A 26,308-nucleotide genomic window follows, 5' to 3' on the forward strand; every position below is an offset into this window, starting at 1 on the left:
GCACTTGATGTGGGTCAGAAAAACTACAAAGAGGAGGCACTTTGTCGATTGTGGTACAAAAACTTGTGGCTCCCAAACGTGATGTATTCTGAAATAGTTCTGTTTAAGAGGAGTAAAATGTATGTACGTGGCCAGAACAATCAGATGCATTTACACTTGGCCGAGTCGCACTTGGTCTTTTTTAATGATTGGATAAATATCAGATTATTAAAAACACATGAATTAACCAAGTTCTCCCTTAAATTGCTCAGTATCCATAAACTCTGGAAAGCAGACATCTGAGGAAAGGGTGTCATACCTGGGCTCCCTGCATCAGCCAGGTGACACAGACTGAGCTCATACACACCAGTTACACGGTTCCTAAACATCAGAACAAACAATAGAAAACATTGTTATGGCAACATATCTTAAAATGCTGTTACAAGACATGACTTGTAATTTGGAGCAGCCTTACCCTTCAGATGGCCTCAAACTGCCACTGCTGAAGAGGTTCTTGATGGATCGAGATGCTGCAAGCTTGGCATCTCGAGAGTAGAACACCATGCATAGGTCTTTGGTTATCACTGTCGGCTGTGTGCAATTCTCCATCTGGGAAAAGAAAAACATTGTAAGCTTTTTAATTGAAATAATTTTTCAATAGCTATGAATAACCCCTGGCTTGCGGAAGAACAAGCAATATCTACAGTGCCACAAGGTTTATTAACATTCTTTTGCATGTGCACTGGGCTGAACCTATACAATATAGGCCAGCAACTCCCATAAATGAGTGAACCCCCCCATTTAAAATGACAGAATGGCCTTGATTACCTCAAGGTAAGCAGACAGAGTGATGTAGATTTTCTCTCCATAAGGAGTGACACGGTTTAGCAGCAAAGAGTTGTGCATGGATGAATCCCAAGCAGCCTCAAAACGGTAGAATGTCCTATAGAGTATATTAAGGGTAGAAAATAGCCTTAAAGACATAATTTTATATGAAGATTATAAAATTAGATGAATTGACCTGTTCTCCTACATATGATACAATTACATGGATATTAAAAGATAATATTAAGTGCATTAACTATGATAAAACAAACAGTACAATATCAGTTTGGTGGGTGCAAGGCACTTGGAGCAATATAATGTTTGTTTTATTGTTTTTTAAGGGTGATATCAATGCATCAATACATTATTTTACAGTGCCAATTTAAGGACACTACAGTATTTAAATAAAACAGTGACAATATAAAAGACAAGACTTAGACCATATTAATACATGCAACAAAACACTTTAACATCAGCACTTCATATGAATACCACTACCAACGATGCATAGAATGACGACAATATAATACAATGACAATGACAATAGACAAAAATGACAAAGGTGAAAATTAAAGGATGATGGATGAAAAACTAGAAGGACTAGAAGAGGGAGAAAGTTACACAGGGACAATTGTACCTAGGATCAATCCCCAAGGAAATGCTTTAGGTGGAAAGGTCAGATCAAAGATCATATAGTAGGTGAGACAGGTAAACTGCAGTATCTGTTTATCAGTTGAGCATAATGCAATTTAATTTCAACAAGAGACTATATAATGTATCTCGCATCAGCTTAATTCTCCCTGTTATGATCTCATGTTCCGTTCACCGCGAAGCTCCAACAATAGAACATAATTATTTCCTCCTGAATCTATGCCAATTTCATGAAAAAATACTGAATGAAAATAGCATGGGCTGCTATTTTGTGAATTCTTGTGAATTAATTTGTTATGATCACCCTGCTGAACCTCCATCCTTCCCTCCCTTACACTGATAACTACAGGTCATAACTAGATGAAATTATCACACACTGGATCAACTTATATTTCTGGCTCTCAGCCTGGTAAGGGTCTTAAATCTCTACATGCCTGAATCTATGAGAGGGGCCGAGCATTTCTGAGGCCAGTGATAGATGGATCTTGTGTGCTTTAGATGTTGAGTGTTAAAGTGAATGCACTTGGATGACCCAATGGGTAGCCTCGAGGTTGTCATTCAGACGTGCATAAAGGAAAAGGGAGAGAAATAGAACACTGAAAGTGTGAGATTTGAAGAGAGAGAGAGAGAGAGAGAGAGAGAGAGAGAGAGAGAAAGAGAAGAGAAAATAAAACAACAAGGCCTATAAGTCTTGTTGGTCGCTTTGAAGTCATGATCATGTAGAAGAAGGTCTATCCAATTCCACTTAATTGAATAAGGTCCTTAACACACTCTTAAGAGGGTCACACACTGGACGAAAAGTGCCACGCCACATTGTGTCACACCGGTAGGACAAAGCACAGGTAATGCACATACAGTGCGTCAGTGCGGTGTGGCATTGACGAGGCAGTCCAAAACAGTAATTCTAACAGTGAATCAGTGTTCAGACAAAAGTTATCTATGAAGGTTTTTGCCCTTTTTCAAGAATGGACAATGTGACATCAATTAACTTGTATGTTGGTGTATGAAAACAACGATGCAATTGTGGAAAACTGAAAGATTAGAAAGGGAGATTTTATTATACAAATTTTAGCCTAGGCTTTATTCAAGCAGTCAAACCACACAAAAAAATATATTACTGAAAAACTGCCTATTCACAATATACTGTATGTAATTTGGGTCGAATTTATTGGAATTGAATAGAAAAATATTGTCAGTGGCGCAGAATAATTCTGTGCAGCCCCCGTAATAAAAGAATGTGAACTGCTGTGGTGTCTGTGTGCTTAGTCATAGAAAATTATAGCCGCTTTCACCATCAGGCCAAGTGGTTCTCGTTGCAGAACCATGCAGTTCCATACTGATCTGGGTTCGTTGCCATGGTTATGGTTTCACTTTTCACTTTAGGGCTGCGAGATCAAGATTAGAATTGACTGACTGAGCAAGTGACCAATCATAGTTAAGTTCATACCAATCATAATGTAGTTATCTAATGTTAAAAAATAAAAATTTATTGTAAAGTGTTACCACTAACCTTGCTGAGAAATGCAGGAATGGTTTGTAATCTAACTGCATTGAACTGTGCTCAAGAGGAAATGCTACTGGAACTATTTCTAACCGTGCTCAGATCCTTTCAGTCCTATGGTGGAAAAGGGGATTATGATGTCCCCCTGATGTGTTTAGTTTGCTACCCCTGCACACACTCTCACAAATACATACACTACTTGAAAATCCACCAAATACCTTGACCAAGATAGTCTACCTACCCAGCCAAGTCACCTCCAGCTGGTAGTTTAGCTGGTCAACCAGCTTAACCAGTTCCAAACACAACCACAAACATAATAATTTTTCAGCTGTTTCCAGCAAGTTTTGAGAACCTCAGACAAAAGCAAATGAACACCCTTCCATAAAGTTCACACGCAGGCTTAGATTTAGAGAACACCCAATCATACCATTTCTGACGCCATTGTTCATACACATATAAACAACCACATTTATCAAGCTCGGCATACAAAGCTAGCTGAGGGATTGTGTGGAGAACTTCCACCTCCCACTTACGCGATAAAATTGATTTCCTGTTGTTGTACCTTCCTTTTCAACATTTCTTTCTCTTCATTTTCTTCTATCAGCCAATCCAACCTATAAGTCATGTTCTTGGCAAAACATGCAGGGAGACATTTCTTTCTAAATTGGTTCTGCTTCCATTGAGGGCCTAAATAAGATTTTTTAGACTTACTTAAAGCAAAGGGGTAAGACAGAATGCATGCTACCACTGAGGTAATGGTTGAATGGATTGGAAAGCTGTTGCACTCTGTCAGTCAGGCTGTTGGAAATTAAATCTTATTCCCGTAACAATATGGTTGGGAGGGACACCACAGCATTGTTCTTAACGTGTTCCACACTCCTCTGCAAATTCCTGCCCTTGGGATGTTCGGAACTACATTGAAGGGTGTTGGGGTGCGGACACTGCTTACATTGCTGTTGCCAAGGTGACAAGTGTGTGCTAAAACATTATATGAAATGCTTGGAGTCAAGGGAAGCTTTCTTATTGCTCAGGCCTGCCTGAACCATTACTTGCACATGACTGTTTTTAATTTGAAAGTTTTTTCAGGGTCCAAAGTGTCTCATTTATTTTTAAGCACTGTTATTTTTTTACTTTTGAAGTATGAAATTGAGGTTTGAAGCAGCACCTATAGATCAAACATACATGAAAAACAATGTAGGTCCCCCCAGGTTTGAATTATAGGTTTGAGAAATAAAATTCTCAGTGAGATCTACCACTGCCCCAGCTAACCGAACAGTCTTGGCAGAACAAGATGAGAACCGATTCAGATCAAAACAATTCTCTCATACCCCTCTGTGGCAACACCACCCTTATGTTTACAAACAAGCAGCTAATTCCAGAGATTAAAGTTGTCCTGATATGGTAATTACAGTCTGTAAGACAAGCAACCCTTGTTTACTCTTAGGATTCAGGCAGCACAAGAAAGACTGCCATTCAGGAAACATTTAAAGAAATTTGATTGACACTGCTCCCTAGTGGTAAAATAAAAAACCTGTCTAACCATGAGCAGAGAATGCCAGCTGCGGCTAAGTGCTAATAAACTTAAACTAAACACATATTTCTTATAAGATCTTAAAATCTCAGTGGACTGATAAAATACTAATTTTGCTCAGAGTTGAGAGATGATTAATATTGAGGTTAGCAGGACAAGCCCTCCCTTCCACTAACAACTCAGATCTCATGGTGTGTGGTCTGGCCCACACTGATCACCCCACACAGGCAAAGTTGTGTTTTACAGTGTTGCTTTGACATTCGTGTTGGAAATTCATCTGGTTTTGGAACAGTTTAAATGAAACCATAAATTTTTAATTAAGAGATGTCATCTCAATTTGTTAAGAATTTGCTGAGCAAGAGTTGTAAATATATATGGGACTGTGGGAGGTAAGAATGACTCACTACTTTTAAGAAAGATAAAACCGCAGGAAAATGTCAATATAGTAGCAAGAGTAATTGATTATGATTCCAGTTATTTTTATTAGGGTATTAGTGCCCTTCCAATAGTCTTGTTCCAAACCCATTTTACTTACTTTCTTCCGTGGACAGGCAAAAGATGTTACCCTTAGTCACCATTCACTTTCATTGCATCTTTCCATTCCATCTGCATACAATGAAAGTGAACGGTGATTGGTGACCTAAGAGGCTATCATTATGCCGAACATCTCCTTTTATAGTCCACAGAAGAATAAAATATATAATACAGGTTTGGAACAACATCAGTGTGAGTAAATGATGATTGAATTTTCATATTTGGACAAACTATACCTTTAAAATCTCTACCACACCTCCTGTGAATAATACAGCCAAAACGCAGCCCATACAAAGCCAAGCCAAGCCATGCAATCCAGAGTCACCTAGATGTGCTGCAAAATATCCTACACAAAACATACAATACATAACAGAGGCTTCACACACAAAAGCATTTCCATGGGAGCAAATTTCTCTCAGATTTCTAGAAATAGGACGGAAATAAATAAACAAACCAACAGGAAAGCAGAAAGATGACAAACATGAGACCAAATGATGCAAACAATGATGGTGGACAGAAGCGCATGAGAATAAAAGGATGAAAAAATACACATTCTGTTTGTGTCTGATAAAATGAGAGGTGAGGGATTTGAAAGTAATATACCTAGGCATGTCCGAATCAAGAAACTGTCTGGAAAACACAACACAACATTCTGTTAGTGAACTAGAGAAATTTCTCAGAATTTCTAAGGTTGTAGAGAAAAGTTTATGTTGAGGCCCAGATAGCTGTATCTGTACTGCAGAGACTAGTTTATCACTGCAGCCGAAGTTTGTAATGAAGTTTGTATTTTTAGGGTATAATGTGGCACACACAGCTGTCAAGGCCTCTGCACAATTCTCCTATCACATCTTTTTCCTTGTTCCTTTGCATTGATGCATATATCAAGCTTTGATACATGGTTTTATGGGTAGTGTGTATTATCTAGTAAAGCATTGTGGTTAAATCACAGGAGCGGAGGTCACAACTGCTTGAAAATTGAGTTTCAAAAAGGTAATTTATTTAGTGATATTTTTACATCAGTGGCATGCAGGTGGATGAACGCTATTGAGTCTAAAACTAATCTAAAATATGAGGTATTAGGACTTTATCTGATGTTTTCATTTAAAGCGTTTCACGTTTGCAATGTATGCTATGACAAAATGCTTTGTTAGGCTGCTTGTGTGCATGAAAAATGTGGCCTCTTGATTACAATAACTTTCATGATGATGGTTTGTTAATGATGAATATTATAAGTAAAGACAAAGAATAAGTTACCTTATAATGGTTTATAAAGTTCGCATTGCTTTAAAGGGATAAAGTAATTCACCCAAAAGATTTAATCCAAACCCTTTTTGCTTTCTTTATTCTGTGGAAACACGAAAGATGATGTTAGGATGAATGTTAGTGACCATTCACTTTCACTGCATCTTTTTCAGTCCATCTCCATGCAATGAAAATGAATAGTGTCTGCTGACCTTGGAAGCTAACATTCTGCCTAATATTTCCCTCTGTGTCCCATGAAAGAAAGACATATGGGTTTGGAACAGCATATGGTTGAGTAAATGAATCAAGTTTTAATTTTGGCTGAACTATTCCTTTTAGATGAAAACATACTTCATATAGCACAATAAAATCCATCTGATTAAAGATTTGCATGCAAATCACAGCTGTGTGATGGTGATCAGCAGAGATGTCAAGCACTCTATCCACTGTGTGAATCAGTGAGCAGTAATTAGTTGAGTTTGAGTGACATGGTGAGGGACAGACATAGTGAATAGAATGAATAGATGAGGAATGTACACAAATGCAGACCAGCATCAGATGAGAAGACTTGCACAACCAGCAAGGAGGTGAACTAGAGAACTTTCTTTCAATTTCCTGTCTGTCTGAAAATACTGCATTGATTAAATATTTTTTCCCAGATCAGTTTTTTTGGTTCACTGATTTTAATTCTTCCTTTGACTTTGTGACCTCCTTCATTGAGGCTGATAAAACCACATTTTGTCTTGTGTGCACTGGGATGGGAATGACACTTTTTAGTTTCTTAATGCAGAAAAAAGGGGGACAGACGTGACACCATGCGAGCTCTGAGCACTTTGCTAGTTTTAACACTTTTAATGATATAAACCGGTGAGATTCATTACACTGTGTTCTATAACTTTTCTAAGACTAAGAATTCAAAAACCTCGGGCTCTGGAGACATTAAAAGACACTTAAGTGCTCAAGCTGACACCCCTTCAGAGGCCTCGAGACAGGGATTTGGTCGGAAAAGTTTGCAGAATTGTTGAACATGTCGGCAATGCTGATATGGAAGATCTTGCTGTAATACGTTGATCGATCACTGCCATAGAGACAAAATTCACAATTTCGATGTGGTCACAAGAGTGTGGGATGTCAAGAAACAAATTGATTGTCTGGAGTCATCGGAGGGGGAATTATCTGCTAATCCGCTGGCGACCAAGGTGGATTTGGAGCGCATCTTGAAGAAATTGGAGGACTTGGATAACAGTAACTGGTGGAACAACGTCCGAATCGTTGGAATTCCTGGACAGGCCTTTTCCGAATTTGTTTGACATAACAGGCCATAAGCTGGAAATCGAGAAAGCTCACAGGGTTCTGGCTCGGCAATCCGCTGAGGGAGACAGGCCCTGATCAATTCTGGCCAAATTTCTGAGATCATCCGATAAAGATCGCATCGCATGAGGCGAAGAGTAAAGGAAGGCTTTTTTGGAAGAACCACAGCATTTTCTTGTTCCCAGACTTTGAGAATTCGACAAGAGAGTAACGTGATCAATTCAAGGAATGTAAGAAACTTTTACATCAAGTGAAGTTTGCTTTTGCACTGATGTTCCTGGCCAAATTGAGAATAGATGCTAAGGATGGCTGCAAAACATTTACGTGTCCACAGCAAGTGATATCCTTCATAAAGTCAATGGAGTGAGTAAGTTATTTTGTGGTACTCACGTTGTAGCCGAATGGACCGACTCACTGAACATTCACTTGACTGTTCGAGGAACTGAGCACTTTTTCTTTTTGTGTTGGTTCTGCCTAATAGCTACAGTTTTTTGTGAAGTAACACTCGTTTTGGACCATTTAGTGGATGAATCTGCAAGTTTTTTTGTGCTTATGCCTCCTATTGGCTGAAGTCTGTTTTGTGGAGTATTTCTTGCAAGACATTGGGGTGAATAGTTCATTTGTAGCACTCATGTAGCAGCCGAATGGGCCGGCTTAATGAACATTCATTTGACTGTCCGAGAATCCGAGAGCCCCTTTGTGTGTGTGTGTGTCGTTTTTTTTTTTTTTGGTGCTTGTTCTGCCTAGCGGCTGGAGTTTGTTTTGTGGAATAACACACCTTCGGGACAGTTATGTGGATGAATTTACATGTTCTTTGTGTTTATTCCACCTATTGGCTGGAGTTTGTTTTATAGATTATCTGTTGTCTCACAAAAATTTTCTAGAAACACATGAATTGAGCAATCCAATGGCAAAGTTGTTGTGGGAGCTCTCGTAGGTGTGCATGGACTGTTTGAGTTTAGAGGGAAGGATGCTAGTTGGCACTGTCATGCGCGGGGTTAATGCGCATGTTTTTCTTTTTTCAGTTTGTTTGGTTTTGGAGGAGGTTCAGGGATTGATTGTTGCACAAATGTTGGAATGTGGTCTTCATAATTTTGTTTTTGACAAACAATCAATTTTTTCTAAAATGTTAATATGAGCGGAGTGCCTCTCTCCACATAGAATGTGAATGGGTTGGGGCACCCCATAAAAAGAAGGAAGGTTATTTTTTAGCGTAAGAAATATGATATAGTGTTTCTTCAAGAAACGCATCTTTCCCCGCAGGAAGTTGAAAATTTGGGAAGATATGGGGTGGACAGCAATAAAGAATTTATTGCTGGCTCAAGTAAGAGCATGGGAGTCATTATACTGATAATTAAGCATCAAATTCAAATGTCTCAAACAGATTAAAGATAAATTAGAAAGAGTCATTGTTTTAGCTGAAATTCAGGGGCAAAGTCTTTTTACGCACCTAACGTTGATGAACAGGTTTTTTTATAGATCTTGAAGGGATGTTGCTGGCACCACTGATGATATAATACTGGGAGGAGACTTTAATCTTTTGATAGACTCAGTCCTTTATCATAGTTAAACAAAAGTGTGTAAGCCCCCTAGAGCAACACTGTAGCACTGAGAAGGTGGAGTTTTGGCTAATCAGGGCAAGTCATACTTTGAGTCGGGGGACAAGACAGGAAAACCTATGGCTAGATAAATAAAGTAGAGAGTCTTTTTCTACCATTCCCTTAGTGAAATCTGCTAGTGGTGAAATATTTCCTTTAGCCATTGGTATTAATAAAGATTTTAAGAATCTTGATCACTATAGTTCCACGTCTTCATCTACTGATGAGGATATTCGGAACTTTGTGGAACCATTAGAACTTCCTAAAATTATGGCTAAGCAAAAAAATTATCTTGATTCTGAGTTAACCTTGGAGGAGCTTGGCGATTTTTTTGTTTTTTAGATCTTATGCTACAGAATTGGCTGCACTTTTGCTAGAAGTTTATAAGGAATCATTAAAAAATAGAAAGCTTCCGCGAACCATGACGCAAGGCTGGATCAGTCTGATTATTAAAAAGGACAAAGATCCAAGAGAGTGTAAGAGTTACCATCCAATCTCCCTGATCTAGCTAGACATTATAATATTGTGAAAAATTCTGGCTAACAAATTAAGTAAAGTTATGACATCTCTTATACATATAGATCAAGTGGGGGGCCATAGCTCTTCTGATAACATTAGGCATTTCATAAATATCATGTGGTCAGTGGCGAATGATCAGACTCCGATCGCTGCCATCTCACTTGATGCTGAAAAGGCATTTGATATGGTAGAGTGGGATAATCTTTTTATGATTTTGGAAATGTACAGGTTCAGGAATACTTTTGGTTGGATTAAGTTACTTTATAGACACTTGGTAGCGGTGGTACAACTAATTTATAAATTTCAGATTATTTTATTCTGGATTGGGGACCCGGCAGGGATGCCCTCTTTCACCATTATTGTTCTGTCTTTCCCTGGAACCATTAGCAAACACAATAAGAAAGTTCAACTTCTCTCAAGAGATTATGGGAGAAAGATTTCAATTTGGTATTGGAGGAGGGAGTGTGGGCTAGGATGCTAAAAAACATCAAGTCTGCATCTAGAGATGCACAGGTGTGCCTTATGCAATTCAAGATTTTACATCGATTCTATTGGACCCTCTCTAGATTGTGTAGGCTTAGTTTTAAAGATGCACTCACCAGTTGGCGATGCCAATCAGAACATGTTTTTGGTGGTGTGTTAAGATCCAATAATTTTTTTTGAAGGTTCAGAGTTTTGTGTGTGACGTATTGGGCACTCAAATTTTATTTTGCCCCAGGCTCTGTAATTTAGGCGATGGTGCGGTCATCAATATTGGGAATAAACAAAAATATTGGTTTCTAACCAGTGCTATGATCACCAGACAAGTCGTTTTAAGGGGATGGAATTTGGCTGGAGCTCCACAGAGATGAGGAGGGAGGTGGCTTTCGAGGAAGCATCATCTAGAAAACTGGGGAACATGGATGCGTTTGTTGGGAAACAGGGCAACTATTTGGCATTCTTGGAGGGCTCTCGGGGAGGGGCAGTGGAGAGAGAAGTATAGTTATAAATCTGTGATTTTATATATATATATATATATATATATATATATATATATATATATATATATATATATATATATATGTTTTTTGTGTGTACATACTCATCTGTGACCACAGGAATGTTTATTGGGGGTCAGTGTGGGGTCAGGTTTAAGAGGGGTGTTAAGCTAGTGTTAGGGGTTAAAATGTTGGTTCTGTGTATATATGTTTTGTTTTTCTTTGTTTATTGCATGAATCAATAAAAATGTAACCACAAAAAAGCAGATAAAAAGCAGCTGCATGGATTAGTCTGTTAGTAAGCATTTGAAGCATCTTCTCCCAAAGCTCTTCAGTTAAGTCATGCAAGAGGTTCTCTGCAATTATTAAACTTAACAACCACAGAACCTGACCCTACAGTTGAGGAAGAGGTGTTCTGAGAGATTGGTTGTATTGAGACATTTTAAGTATGTATCTAGAAGGCACTTTCCATGAATACAGTATACTTTTGTGTCCCATTACTTTTTTTAAAGCATTAGAGGCACAAATCCCATGTTTATTTATAGCGATAACTATTAGATACAGTGGCAAGAAAAAATATGTGAACCTTTTGAAATTAGCTGGTTTTCTGCATTAATTGGTCAAAAAATTTGATCTCATCTTCATTAAAGTCACAAGTATAGACAAACACAATGTGCTTAAACTAACAACACACATCCCATTAAACATTAACAGCACTGTGGAAAAATTAAGTGAACCCTTGGATTTAATAACTGATCGATCCTCATTTGGCAGTAATATCTTCAACTAAGCTTTTCTGCCGGATTGCTGCGGATTAGACATGCACAATGTTCAGAACTGCTTCAGCTCAGCCATATTCTCAGGATGTCTGGTGTGAATGCTCTCTTGAGGTCATTCCTAGCATCTCTACTGGGTCAAGGTCTGGGCTCTGGCTGGACCACTCCAAAAGTGGGACTATTTTTTAAGCCATTATGCAGTGTATTTTCTTCAATGTTTAAGTTAATTGGCCAGCTGCATCACCCAACTTCTACTGAGCTTCAGCTGGCGCACAGCCCCCCTGACAATATCCTGTAGGATCTCTTGATGAAATTGATTGAATCAAATCAAAATCATATCAACATTTTCTCTTGATGAAATTGAGGTTAAGTAACCTTTTCACTGACCATTTGTTGAAATAGAAAAAAACATATATTTTATTCTTTTTTTAGGCACTTCTTTGTACCCTATTCATGGAAAGTTCCAGAAATACTTACATTGCCAGTATACCATGTAAATCCTACAAGCCTATATATGATCGCTCTATCATTCACCTGTTTTTTAGTCCCTACAACGACCCAGAAAGTTATGTTATGTTTTTACAAAGGAACATAAAATTGATAATATGCTTCTTTTCTTTATCTAAGGCTGGCACTGTTGCTGTGCTGTTTGATTCCAAGGCACTCCCTTGTTACAGGCCTTTAAGATCCATTTGCAAGGATTAATTTCTATTTGGCAAAAACTCATCACTTTAAAGTTGTGCACGGCTGGGAAGAGAGTCATATTAAGTGAATCAATCACTAAAATGGAGTCCTGGTACTAAACAGACCTGAATAGCAAACAAAGTCGAAGTGAAGCACATATGCTACTTACTGCTCAAGGGGACCCAGGCTTCACAGACAGAAGAATATAATCCACACATGTATTTTAACCAACTGTGGAACTATTCATGAATATAAAATTACAAGCAAACTACAGACAAAGTAATATTTAACATGAGAACATTTTATTTGTAAACTTCTAAAGTGGTCTTCTGATTTCTTCTGATGTCTTGGTATGTATATGACCTTGGAAATTACCTGTCATCGTGTGCGGGTCGGATATATCCAGCAGATAGAATGTTGAGAGAGAGAATGTTGGGGTCTATGATTGTCTCATCTGCTTCAGGTTTATTTCGGATGCGCCCTGTCAAATGCATATCAGAATATCATTCTGGTTTAAGTTAACGTGAAATATTTAAGTTTAAAGTTAAAAATTTAAGCCCCAACTCACCAACAACCAGCTCTCGCACTTCTTTCCACTCAATATCTCTTCCAGTCTCATGTACAATCGTGACTGTCACTCTCCTTTGGATGCCCTGTTATGTAAATATAATCTTGTTATCCTCATATTACAATATTCTAATTTTATGATACAGAGTAAACAGCAACAGGTAGGCCTATATATGGAGGTATATTGAGAAAAAAATGCTCTAATGTAAAAAACCTGATGTAACATGAATGTGCCATGGCAGGGCATGCCCACTCTGTGATCCACTACGGCTGGGATATAGCTGCAATAGAGAGATAAACAGTATGTTGAGTGAAATAACCGGCCTTTTCATGCCTACCTGTGTCTAGAAACACTGTATACAACCAATATATTTATTATTGGCTAGTACATTAAGTATATCTAGTTCAGGGTGTGCTTAAAAGAATTGCTCTTTCCCTGACATTAATAGTTTCATATAAACCACAAGGGAGCCAATTTATTCAATTACTCAAAACTAATTTCCTCTGCATATTAATATTTTGTCCCTTTAATATCATTTAATCTAAATATCAATAATTTGTTTTTTTACTTATACATTGGATATTATTGATTTTACATGCTTTAGAAAATGGTTGTCTGAGACAGTAATCTATTTTACTCGTGTAAATCTGTTCAGAGAAGACACTCACTCTCCATTGGCCTCTAGCTCACAGATTTCAAAGAAGACCATCAGGTCATATTTACAGTGGCACGGTCCTGCTGTGGGTCGTGTGATAGCTGTCAGTTTGGTGGCAGGTACTAGGCAGAAAACAGAAAAAAACAGAGGCTCAAATCAATATTGAGCTAATCTTAGACCAAAGGATATAAAAACTCAATGGCAGATGAAAGGGATACTAGAGATTCATAGGTGAGAGGAAGATATGGATCACAGTATAAGAGGAGGAATAGATTGTAGGTTGTAGGGTGCAGTTTAAAGGCACACAGCTGTTAGAATGAATAAAGTCATGTGAAAAACAGTGAACCCTAAACATCTGTACATGGCAAGATGAACTCAAACATAACTAATACAAATTCTTACTAAAGTTTTATTTTTAAGCTTATTAAAATTGTCCCTATTTTTAAGAGGAGTCAGTGAATACCTGCTGAAAACAATTATAATAACAGAAATACCAGCTAAACTAGACTAAAGTGGTTTAATCTCCTTTGCTCGTTTAACCTGGTCTGGCCTCCCAAACACTACAATAAAAAGAACCTAAAAATATTAATAACAACTCAAATCTAATATCTTAGGTTAGATTTAGCAGAGTTTTAGGGCCTACTGCACCATCAAGCTCAGTTTCAAATATGACAGAATGCCCAGTTTTACTCATGCAGAGATGCAGTCATATTCTGTAATGTTCATCAATTGATTCATGGTATATTATGTCAGAGAGAAAAGCTACAACTGTCCATCTGCTTGATGAGGTATGAATGGTGAGACTGAGGGAGAGAAAAAGATGTAGAATATATCCACACACAGTAATAATAGGCCAAAACACAGTCACTGGAACAAAGCGTGCTTCAGTCCGTCAATGCAGAGAGTTTGTGTGACTCTCTGTGGAATGAAGGAAATAAGTAGACGCCTTCTCTAACCATGTAAAATTGTTTATTAAAGGGGTCATATCTTACATTTTACATTTCCCCCCTAATTATAATGTCAAATGTTTTGAGCCACGTTTTTTCACGTTATGTTTTTTATCATCATTTACTCTTAGAATTAGTTACAATAGGGTTTTTTGTTGATTTCAGCATAAACGGACTCTTTGCAAGTGAAACGAGTAACAGCTTTTACAGACGCACAGCAAATTTACTGCAAGGTCTAATATATTTGGTACTGGCCCATCCTTCAGTGCATCAGCAGCATATTTGCAAAGCTTGCATTGTGACAGGTTTACAAAACAATCCACGCTGTAATGTGTGTACCCAAACTAAAGCCACTCTTTCCTAATGCTGAGGTACTTAAGAATATGCAGAGGTGTAGGTGCTACACACATCCAGAAACAGTTAAATGTTTGGCAAACTCTCCCACATACTACTCTGAACGTTAGTTCTTTTGGTGTTTAGGAATAAAAGTATCTTTCCTACTTCCTAATTATCTTGCTGTGATACTTTATCAAAACTGAATAGACGTAGTTCACGTATATGTAAAAGATACATTTTTACAGCTTATCCAAGCTGTATTTAGCTGGTTAAGACCTTCTATCACGCTATAATCCATCACATTAACTACGATCACAAAACTTTGGCCTGTTGATTGTACCTAGAATCTCAAAATCCACAAAAGGAGGTAGATCCTTTACCATTGTTTCGGGACTCAGACACACTCTCTCAGTTTAAGTATAGAGTAAAGACTCATCTCTTCAGCCAGGCATAAATCTAATTTATCATACAACTCATAGTTATGCTGCATTAGTCAGGTCTGCCGGAACTGGAAACACTTCTCATTCTATAACTACACTTTAAATTGAATTGCATCTATGCTAATATTTTTCTATTTGTTTTCCTGTCTTATCCTGGATACATATCCTGAGGTTACCAGATCCTGTTAGAGCTAGCTCCGATCCAGCCCAATATCCCACTCACACTGTAATGTGTCGCTGAGAGATGACTACTAACTGTAGTCTGTGAAGCCAGACATCACTTCGGTCTACTAAAATGTACATCACAGAGGATGAACTGCTGCCAACACCAACTGTAAAACATGGGATACTTGTGGCCACTGCCTACACCTCAGACTTAACCGAAATTAACTGCCACAAGCTTCCAGCTGGACTGCGATGCCCCTCACTGGACTTTGCCTAAAACATCTTGGTCATGGGATGGACTACACTCTCTTAAAATGGAACAGATAGACAATAAATGAATGCCAACTAAAGCTTTCATCAGCCAAAAAACAAAGGACACAGCATGTGTACTTCCACAGTTCATTCTGGATGGACTTCAAAGACGTTTAGTCATTAATCTTACAGTTTATAAAAAATCCTTTAACTGGCCTAAATGTTTAATCCTAAACATTGGCCACCAACATCTACTCTAAAACTAATTTAAACCATGGAATAGTTTTCCTAGCATTGTTTGGAACTCAGACACACTCTTCCAGTTTGAGGACACTGCATCTATGTGTTACCCTTACACACTGATAATTAATATTGGCATTATATTCATGCTGTTCAACCAGAAAGGACATGGCTACATATTATAGAGTCTTGAGATCCTTACAACAGTCGCCTATGACAATCTACAATCACGTAATTCATTTAAACCGCACAATGGGACTTCCGGTGACGCCATGAGCGAAGAAGCAGCCTGATTTTCTACTCTGGGGAAAGGCCCTGAAAACTAGCCGAAATCCTACTATATAACCCAAATTTCATTATAAAGTATTGTCAAACAAAATCTATTATGTCTACACTCAAAAAAGAAGCTGACAAGAAGAGTAAATCTACAAAAAAAGAAGAATGTCAACATGATGTAGTGGACATGGACATGAACGAAGATAAAATGGCGAAGGTGCTCGCGGAGTTACAACACTTGAGACAGGAACACACCGACGCTTCTAACAACACTAAAGCTACGCTGTCTAGGGTGGAAACATCCCTGAAAGATGTACTTGAGAGAACGGCTAATCTCGAGCAGCAAATTGGCGACACCAACCAGAGAATGAGCGACGCGGAAGACCAACTAATCAGTCATGATCGTGTGATGCGCTATTTGCTAGGAAGAGAAGCCAAACTTTCAGCTAAGTGTGAGGATCTTGAGTCAAGAGCGAGGCGTAACAACCTGCGCATTTATGGGATACAAGAGGGACAGGAGAAAAACAACATGATTTCCTTTATAACTGACATGATACGGACCTCACTCAAATTACCGGAGGACATGGATCTCGGTGTGGATAGGACACACCGCTCATTGACCCTGAAGCCTAAAGACTCGGCACCACCGTGGTCAATAATTGTCAGATTCTCTAGCTACCAAGTCAAAGAACAAATAATACGAATGGCATGGAAAAGCCGTGACGTCACCTATCGGGGCCAGAGGGTGTATTTTGATCAGGATTACACGGCGGACACTCAGAAGAAACGAAAACAGATTCGTGAAGTTATTAAGCAACTCAAACAGAAAAATGTGAGAGCTGTGTCGCCCTTTCCTGCACAGCTGAAGATTTATTTGGACACAAGAATGAAGACGTTCCCTACGCTTTCGAGAGCGACAGCGACTCTGGGCGAGTTGGGAATACACGTCAAGGTGGACGAGCGTGAGAACTGTCGAGAAGAGCTTTTGCGCAAAACCTGGACCACAGCATCCGAAGAAGCGGCAGAGGGAACACTGAGCGTCGCAGACATGCGGGCATTCATGTAAAGAGACAAAGTGTAGCGGAGAAGTAGGCATTCATTACCGGACTTTGCAAACATAAGTGACAAGCAATGTGAGAGTAGGCTAATAGGTATGTAAGTTACAATCTTAGTAAGGAAAAGGTCTTTCTCCTGCTGTGGGAGAGGGCAAGTCGATTATTTTTTTTTTTCTTTTCTTTTTGTTCTGCTTTAATTGTTTTACTATGCTTTTTGCGAAGGCAACCCAGGGAGCAGCCTTTTGCTGCGAGACTGTTGCTACTACACGGAGTGTGTTAAGCGGAGGGCTTTTGTCACGCCCCTCCATCTCCATAGTGACTGTCTTTAAGGTCGTCGGTTTGTTCTATTTACTGTTTGGAAGTCTGTTCAATGCTCTGTTCGCTTTTTTTTTTACTATTGATAAACATTATTACTCTGAATATCGCAAATGTGCAATCATCTTCTGAAAGATACACGCCCTGCAATAGCCTTCATAAATGTCGATGACTATTTGGAGAAGTGTGCTCCCTAATTTGCCCATAATATGCATATGGAGAAACTAACAATCGTTTCATATAACGTCCATGGTCTAAACCACCCTATAAAAAGAAAGAAGATTTTTAGCCAGCTAAGGAAAATGCACTGCTCATTTGCATTGTTACAAGAAACACATTTGAACGAATTAGAACACAAAAAACTTAGGAGGGAGTGGGTAAACCAAACGTATAGTGCATCGTTTGGGAATAAAAGAGGAGTAGCCATTCTAATCAATAAGTTACTGGCATTTTCCACAGAAAAGGTTGTGCAGGATAAGAATGGGAGATATGTACTGATAGTTGGTCGATTATGGGAAGAGTACATAACCATTATGAACCTGTACGCTCCTAATGAATGTGATGAAAACTTTTTTAAAGAAATAGCAAAGGTAATTGCAGAGAATGCAAAAGGGATCTTACTGGTCGGAGGAGACTTTAACGCTGTACAGGAAGGGAAACTAGACAAGACCCCGGCAGAAACAGGCCCACAAAGTAGAAAAACAAAAATACTCAACAACATGTTAATAGAACTAGGCTTGGCTGACCCATGGACACTTAAAAACCCAAATAGGAAAGACTATACCTTTTATTCGAATGTCCATAATAGTTATTCAAGGATTGATTTTTTCTGTCTCTCTCAACAGCATATGTACAAAATGATTGGCTGTCATATAGATACAATTACACTGAGTGATCACGCCCCTGTTATTTTACAATTAGATTTGTGTAAGGACTCTTTCTTTAGATATTGGAGGTTAAATGTATCACTACTTACAAATAGAGCAATAGTTCAGGAACTAAGACAAAGTTTGACAGAGTACTTAGAACTAAATGACAATGGGACGGTGTCGCCACCTGTTTTGTGGAGTGGAGCCAAAGCAGTATTAAGGGAGAAAATGATCCAAATTTCATCCAGACTAAAGAAACAGCGCTCCGAGGAACAAACTAAACTTGAAAACAAAATCAAACTATTAGAAATTGAACATAAAAATACAGGGACAAGTAACACACTGACAGAGCTAAAAGAAGCTAGAAAAGAGTTAGATAGGATTCTTACCTACAAAGCAGAAGGGGCCTTGAGGTTTTCTAAACAGAAATATTATGAAATGGGGAATAGAGCTAGTCGCCTGTTAGCTTTCCAACTCCGAAAAGCACAGTCTGCCAGAACAATATACAAAATAATTAATCCCACCCGTAAGACGCTATATCGTCCCAAAGAAATAGCTAATGCCTTTGCTTCCTTCTACAGAAACTTATATAAGGAACCAAATCCATCAAATGATGGACAAAAACATAAAATAGATACATTTCTTACTAATTTAAATTTAACCACTCTGTCTGGAGAAGAAGCAGCGAGTATGGTATCAAACATAACCGAGATTGAAATAAGAGAGGTGATCAACAAGCTGAAAAATAATAAATCTCCAGGGACAGACGGGCTCCCTGGAGAATTTTATAAATGTTTTACAGACATTCTACTACCAGTATTGACGAAGGTTTTTAATTACACGCTTAAAAACGGTGAACTACCTTCTTCGTGGTCTGAGGCCATTATTTCAGTCATCTATAAAGAAGGAAAAGATGCAACCCAGTGCGAAGGATATAGACCAATTAGCCTATTATGTACAGATTTAAAACTTCTGACTAGTATTTTAGCTAAAAGGATACAGAAACACATTAAAAAACTTATTCACCCGGATCAGACGGGGTTCATTCCTAACCGCCTGAGTGCTAATAACATAAGGAGAACTCTGAACGTTATAACACAGGCCAGAGGATATAAACAAGATTCCCTGCTGATCAGCTTTGATGCGCAAAAAGCATTTGATACAGTTAATTGCCAGTTTTTGTATAGCACACTGATATCTATGGGTTTTCACCCACAGTTTGTGGAATGGATAAAAGTAATATACACAAATCCCAAATCGCGAGTCAGGGTAAATGGTTGCTGTTCCGAGTTCTTCTACCTTGAGAGAGGAGTGCGTCAGGGGGATTGCCTAAGCCCCTTACTCTTTGCTATAATCATCGAACCCCTAGCAGCATCGATTAGACTGAATAACGAAATTAAGGGTATTGTAGATAAAAATAGGAGGGAGCACAAGATCTCACTTTTTGCAGATGACATTCTTGCATATATCAGTGATCCAGCCACATCTCTACCCTCACTTGTCGAAACGTTAGAGAAATATGGCAGACTCTCGGGCTACCAAATTAACCAATCTAAATCAGAAGCAATGTTATTAAATGGCCACCTACCCACTAATGTAAAGAGTACATTTAAATTTCGAATGTCTAATCAGGGATTTAGATATTTGGGAATCTTTATAACCCCTCAATCATCACAGTTGTTTAAAGCAAATTATGGGAAATTATTGGATGAAATCAAGAAAGACTTAGCAAGATGGGAAATATTACCTCTTTCACTTATAGGGCGAATAGAAACCATTAGAATGAACGTTCTACCTAGATTACTCTTTCTTTTTCAATCATTACCTATACATGTCCCCATGCCCACGTTCACTACATTAAACAAATGGCTCTCAAAATCTATTTGGCAAAACAAACATCCGAGAATTAAATTGAAATCTCTTATGTGCCCTAAAGAGCTTGGTGGGCTTAATATACCAAATTTAAAAAATTACTACTGGGCTGCACGACTTAGATCAATGGTCACTTGGGTTTGTCGGGATGAAGAGGCAATCTGGTACAAGATGGAACAAGGGGACTGTCAAAATATATTTCTTGATACTCTTCCATTTGTCAACCAAGACACATGGTCTAAAAATAAAATTAACAATGAATGGGTTCAGGCTACACTTACCACCTGGTCTAAAATTAAAACGACACTGACTCTTCCCAGTTCACTATGTAGAGCTATTCGAATAAACCATAATACTGAGTTTCTCCCAGCACCCGGATTAAATAACTGGACTGAAAAAGGGTTGATTCTGTTGGGTCAAATGTTTGAGAACGAAGGTCTATTGTCTTTCCAGCAGCTACAACATATGTATGACCTCCCAAACCAGGACTTGTTCAAATATTTACAATTGAGACACTATTTACATAAACATAAGGACTGGCAAACTTTACAAAAGCCACCTTCTGACATTGAGACATTTTTCATATCAGTAACAAAAGGGACAATAACTACTAAATATATCTCTCACTTTTACAAAATATTACAAAGAGAAGCTACTGAGGATACAAAAGTTATAAAGGAGAAATGGGAACTAGAAATGAATATAATAATTACGGATGAGGAATGGGAACAAATGTTTCAAGAGGGGCATAAAATATCAAGTAGTCCAATGCTGAGAGAATTTGAGTGGAAACTCAAAGTAAGGTTCTTTAGGACCCCTTTTATCATATCTAAGTTCAGTGGGACTTCAGACAAATGTTGGAGGGGCTGTGGTCTTGTGGGAGATCACACTCATATATTTTGGGATTGTCCAAAATTATTGAACTATTGGAAAGACATACAAGATGAAATTGATAAATGTTTGAGTATTAAGATTCCACTGGACCCATCCTTTATTATTCTGGGAATTTTTGAGAACAAAATTAGGACGAATTATCATTTTCATCTCTTGAAAATCCTGCTTGTACTTGCAAAAAAAATGATTACAGTCTCCTGGCTGAGACCGCAGCCCCCCACAATTTCTCAATGGAAAAACAAGGTGAAGGAAGTGTACTATATGGAACAAATTACAGCAAGATTGCAGATGAAAACGGATCTATTTATGGACCAGTGGTCCCCCATCCTAATGTATATTCCATGATACCTATGTACTGTGAAGCTTATGCTGGCTATATATATCCATTTCCTTTTCTCTATGGACGATATAAAGGCTTTAGGGGAGTGATGGACATGTATATTGTATGGGATGTATCCATGTATATTGTACCATCCAGGGTATCGCATTTGTGTGTTGTGAATTGCACTTTTTTGATTTCAATAAAAAACAAGTTCAAAAAAATAAATAAACCACACAATGATGACTTTAAGAGATTACAGCTTAATTTTCTGTCTAGCTGCTTTAAAACGCTGTGAGTTGTAAAAAGCGATATACAAATAAAAAAATGACTTACTATTAACACATTAACTTTTTGAACTGGAGAGGAAGTTTGAGTTCTAAAAGTAATTTTATTAGTCCTCTTATAGTAATCAAACTCTTTTATTAAAAAATAAAATAAAGGAAAATATGATTTCTTATATGATATGACCCCTTTAAGAATTGACAAGAACTGCAAAAATTTAGTTAAATTAAGTGATCTCAGACTGGAATTAGACTTTATCTGAAAATGTAACCCCAGTGCATTAGACAGACTACAGGTTCAGTTCCAGGGACATTCTTTGGCCGTATGCATTTATAACAATTACAGACCCGGCTTCTGTGCTTTTATTACTGAACAGATAGACAAGGGCAGGGCTGGCAGTGTGGCTTGCTCCTCCCCATCAAGGAGGTAGGAAATAGCCATGCCTGCTGCATTGAGGGCGTGGCTTGACATTGAGTCCACCAGAGACCCATTAAAGACCTCTGGCAACAGGTAGCGAATCAGCTCCAGGTTCTTCTCCCGATCAGGAGGAGTGTCGTTGTCTGCGGTTACACCCACCACCAACAACAAAAACTGTGATATGGGCACATGGACCCCAAATAGCAACATAAATAAGGCAACACAAAAAAACGAAGCCAAGACTAAGTGCTAAACAGTTTCAGACTCAAACCTGATTTAGCAGGACACAAAAAACAAAAACAAATAATAATTGCAAGTGCTTTATGTTTTTAAAACTGTGGAAAATGCAGTGGCATATGGGGTGAAAAGGGGTGGCTTCTATGTTAAAAGCAGATTGCTCATGGTCATAAAAATGATCATTGCTCTCACCTGGTTTGGACAGAGGCATGACTCTCGGGAACTGCCGCCGACATGGACGGAACGGACTGCAAAAAGTCAAATTATCTGGATGTCATTTCAGTATAATGTGGATATGTGAACACAGCTGTAGCACCCATTAAAGATAGTTCACCAAACAGTTTTTTTAACTCTGTCATCACCTTCTGTTGTTCCTACCCAGTTTGACTTTCTGTTTAAAGGGACGGTTCACCTAAAAATGTATATTCTCTAATCATTTACTTACCCTCATGCCAGCCTAGATGTATGACTTTCTCTCTTCTGGTTAACAAACATCAAGATTTTTTGAAGAATATTTCAACTCTGTATTGTGTAACATTTTGAAGGTCCAGAAAGCATAAAGGCAGTGTAAAAGTAATCCATATGACTCTAGAGGTTAAATCCACATCTTCAGAAGCAATATTATAAGTGTGGGTGAGAAACAGATCAATATTTAAGTCAAGTTTACGAACAATCCCCACCTTCACATTTCTCTTATTTTTGGCAATTCACATTCTTTGAGCATATCGCCGCCTACTGGGCAGAATTTATAATAAAAAAAAAAAGGCAGATAAATAATTATCTGTTTCTCATCCACACCTATCATTAAAGCTGAAATGATTAATCGAAGTTATCGACAAAGTCGACAATAAAAAATTGTCAAAGATTTTCTTTATTAAATACATTTCCATCCAAAGATTTTTGCGAAAGTTTTAGCGCATCAAAATAAAGCTGATGGAAATGCAAATGATCTCTAAAATTTCACAAGTGTGGACATAATATTTTTCCTTTTAACTCTTGCCCACAAATTTCTATTTTGTAAACTATTAAAACTATATAAAAAACTATTTTGGAAACTATTTGTTGAGAAAATTGGCATTAACGCAAAAATGTTGTGTCACATGACAGATTTTACCCCAATAGTTAGCCTGTGTTAATCATGATAACGGTATACATACTTGAAAGCCAATTCTTTGTACGTGATTATGGATTGCTCTTAATGGCATATAGATCCGATGTCCAACACAAATATCTTGTATCATGCATATCGACAAGTGCATGGAGAACAAATTTATGGCCACTGTTTGCTATTAATTTAATTCATCCATTTATTTATTAAAGTTGCTTTTCCACACCATTCAAAATAATAGATGGCAGTCATGGAATTAGCCCACAATACAAAAAAACATAATATTTCTGTGAACAAATATGTTTTAAATAAAAAATAAATACACAATACTAGGAGAAAAGCATCTGTGTGCTTTTTTGGAACACTAACATAGCCCAATTCTATAAAATTATTGTTTATACTTTTGAAAAAATGTCAGCAAAATTCCCTGTATTAAATTAGGCTAAATAAAATTACCAAATTAATAAAGCATTTCGATGGAAAGGAGGAGGCGAGAACCGGCTTGGCAATATAAATAATATTTTTAATGGTAAACTTAAAAAGACTCAAACACACACATGACGGACATGTCCGTAACCTATCTCTCTCTCCCGCACAATCCTCCGCAGTCAGCCTTTATCCCTCTCAGAGGCTTGATTAGCCTGATAAGGGACCGGGTGTGTAGAATCACGACCAGGCCCTGCCCTCCGCCTTGACACAAGCATCAAATAAAATAATTAATTAGGCTACCAAACTAAAAAAAAAATATTTTTAGACCTATGCCTTTTCTTTACACAAATTTAAATTAGCCTTACCCTGTTCTGTAGATAAAGTCGGCTGAATTACATTCTCTACCCTAAACTATCAGAACTGTATGTTCACTTTCAGAAAAATAGCTTTTGAACATTTTAAAACTTTTAAATATTTTAAATCTAACCAGCTTTACCTCGGATCACATTTGCTGAGCTTTTTCCGATAATGTAAATTGCATTATGATTCTAAAATGTATTTTAGTTGACAATCAAGTTCAGTTTGTCATTAAAAGTTGCTGGAGAAATATGCGGGACATAATGCAGTTGTGATGGTAATGCTTTAGATTATTAGACGATTGTTCGAAATAGCCTATTGAATATCAGGAATGTATCATATGTAAACCATGATTTTACACCGCATACATTTTTCTTTAATAGCTGTGCACACAGCATATATACTTTGATGGATGTTCCTTTGAAAGAGCCTACAGAGAGGAGGTTCCTTTGAAAGAGCCTACAGAGAGGAGGTTCCTTTGAAAGAGCTGGTGTCAGGAGCACAACCTCTCCCTCAACGGCAGTAAAACCAAGGAGCTTGTAGTGGACTTCAGGAAGAAAGACAGAGAACACAGCCCCATCACCATTAATGGAGCACCAGTAGAGAGAGTCAGCAGTTTCAAGTTCCTCGGTGTCCACATTACTGAGGAACTCACATGGTCCGTCCACACGGAGGCCGTTGTGAAGAAGGCTCACCAGCGCCTCTTCTTCCTGAGACGGCTGAGGAAGTTTGGAATGAACCAACACATCCTCACACGGTTCTACACTAGTACCATAGAGAGCATCCTAACTGGCTTCATCACCGCCTGGTACGGCAATAGTACCGCCCATAACTGCATATTTATATATAGATATATATATATATATATATATATATATATATATATATATATATATATATATATATATGTATACTCTTTACTTATTGTATTGTGTATTGTGTATTCTATATTGTGTGTATTGTTTACTGTACATTGTATATAATTATTGTGTTGTGTAAGTATGTGTACATCTGATATGTAAATTGTGTTATGTAAGTATGTTGTTTACTGTAATTGGTATATGTCTCATCACTGTCATGACTGCTATGTTGCTCAGACCTGCACACAAGAATTTCACCTACTGTTGCACTTGTGTACATGGTAGTGTGACAATAAAGTGATTTGATTTGCCAGCTTGAACAGTGCCATGAAGATTCCTTTTCGGGTTGGAACCGGTGGCAACCTGCGATAGGTGCAAAATCAGGACCAAAATCAGGGCCAATATTACAGTCCTATCAGAAGGGCAACTGTTCCCTTTTGATTGCAATTCCTCCTCTTCTGATTGTTTTATTTGTGAAATTAAAATGAGTAAGCTGTCTAATTTCAATGATTGACAAGAATACTCTCCCCATTTTACCAAAAAGTGAGAAGGAAAAAGAATTTGGGACATCTGGGAGGCAAAAGGTACACAATTAGTGAAATACACACATATCTGTATGGAAAGTTTAAGGGCAGATTTATTTTGCGATAAACCAAAACTTATGTGACAGTGTTTTTTTAGGCATGACATCATCATGTAAATCATTTTTTTGATAAAAGACCAATTGAAAGGAAACAGGTAGAAGACGACAATTTTCACAAACATTTTTTAAGCATTTTCACTTTGTCGATAACAAAATAGCGTGAGAAGTGGATGGAAACTAGGCTATTGTCGAATAGTCTTTGATGTCATTTAACATACCCTGAGATCATACGAAACTCTAATGACCAGAGCAGCACTGCAGCTCGCGCCTGACTGAGGTGAGGAAGAAAACACAGCTCACAGTCCAGATGCACTCTAATTTTTCACAGCTTCTGGTGATGTAGATCGCAAAGCATAAAGGAATTATACAACAATACCAATTAAGTAAATACAGAAGCACTCTCGTTGTGGAATAAGTGGAGCTGGAGATAACTTGCATGTCGATTGTCTTTAAAGGAAACATCCCGGTGTTACATTTTTAATGCAGTTATATTTAATGCATTATAGCTTTATTAAAGTTAAAATAATAAGGAAGCAGTTCAAGTAAATAACTACAAACTCCGAAACTGTCATTTCTCTGTGCAATCAGCGCCTCTTCTATGAGTTGCGAAGTGTCCCGATCTAAGGGGGAGAAATTGAGAC

General features: G+C 37.9%; 1 protein-coding gene across 1 annotated transcript in view; it reads right to left on the reverse strand.

Annotated features, from left to right (window-relative positions):
* The window catches only part of kif1aa (kinesin family member 1Aa), a 134,020-nt gene that overhangs the window by 12,339 nt on the left and 95,373 nt on the right, over nucleotides 1-26,308 (reverse strand). Inside the window, exons 33-40 of the mRNA XM_052130720.1 lie at nucleotides 22,463-22,518; nucleotides 13,365-13,473; nucleotides 12,910-12,976; nucleotides 12,697-12,781; nucleotides 12,504-12,609; nucleotides 808-922; nucleotides 455-588; nucleotides 299-360 (exon numbers count right to left, since the gene is read on the reverse strand). Of these exons, the coding sequence (XP_051986680.1) occupies nucleotides 299-360; nucleotides 455-588; nucleotides 808-922; nucleotides 12,504-12,609; nucleotides 12,697-12,781; nucleotides 12,910-12,976; nucleotides 13,365-13,473; nucleotides 22,463-22,518 (734 nt within the window). The remainder of the gene's footprint in view (nucleotides 1-298; nucleotides 361-454; nucleotides 589-807; nucleotides 923-12,503; nucleotides 12,610-12,696; nucleotides 12,782-12,909; nucleotides 12,977-13,364; nucleotides 13,474-22,462; nucleotides 22,519-26,308) is intronic.

Source organism: Xyrauchen texanus, chromosome 7 (assembly GCF_025860055.1).
Source record: "Xyrauchen texanus isolate HMW12.3.18 chromosome 7, RBS_HiC_50CHRs, whole genome shotgun sequence".
NCBI lineage: Eukaryota > Metazoa > Chordata > Actinopteri > Cypriniformes > Catostomidae > Xyrauchen > Xyrauchen texanus.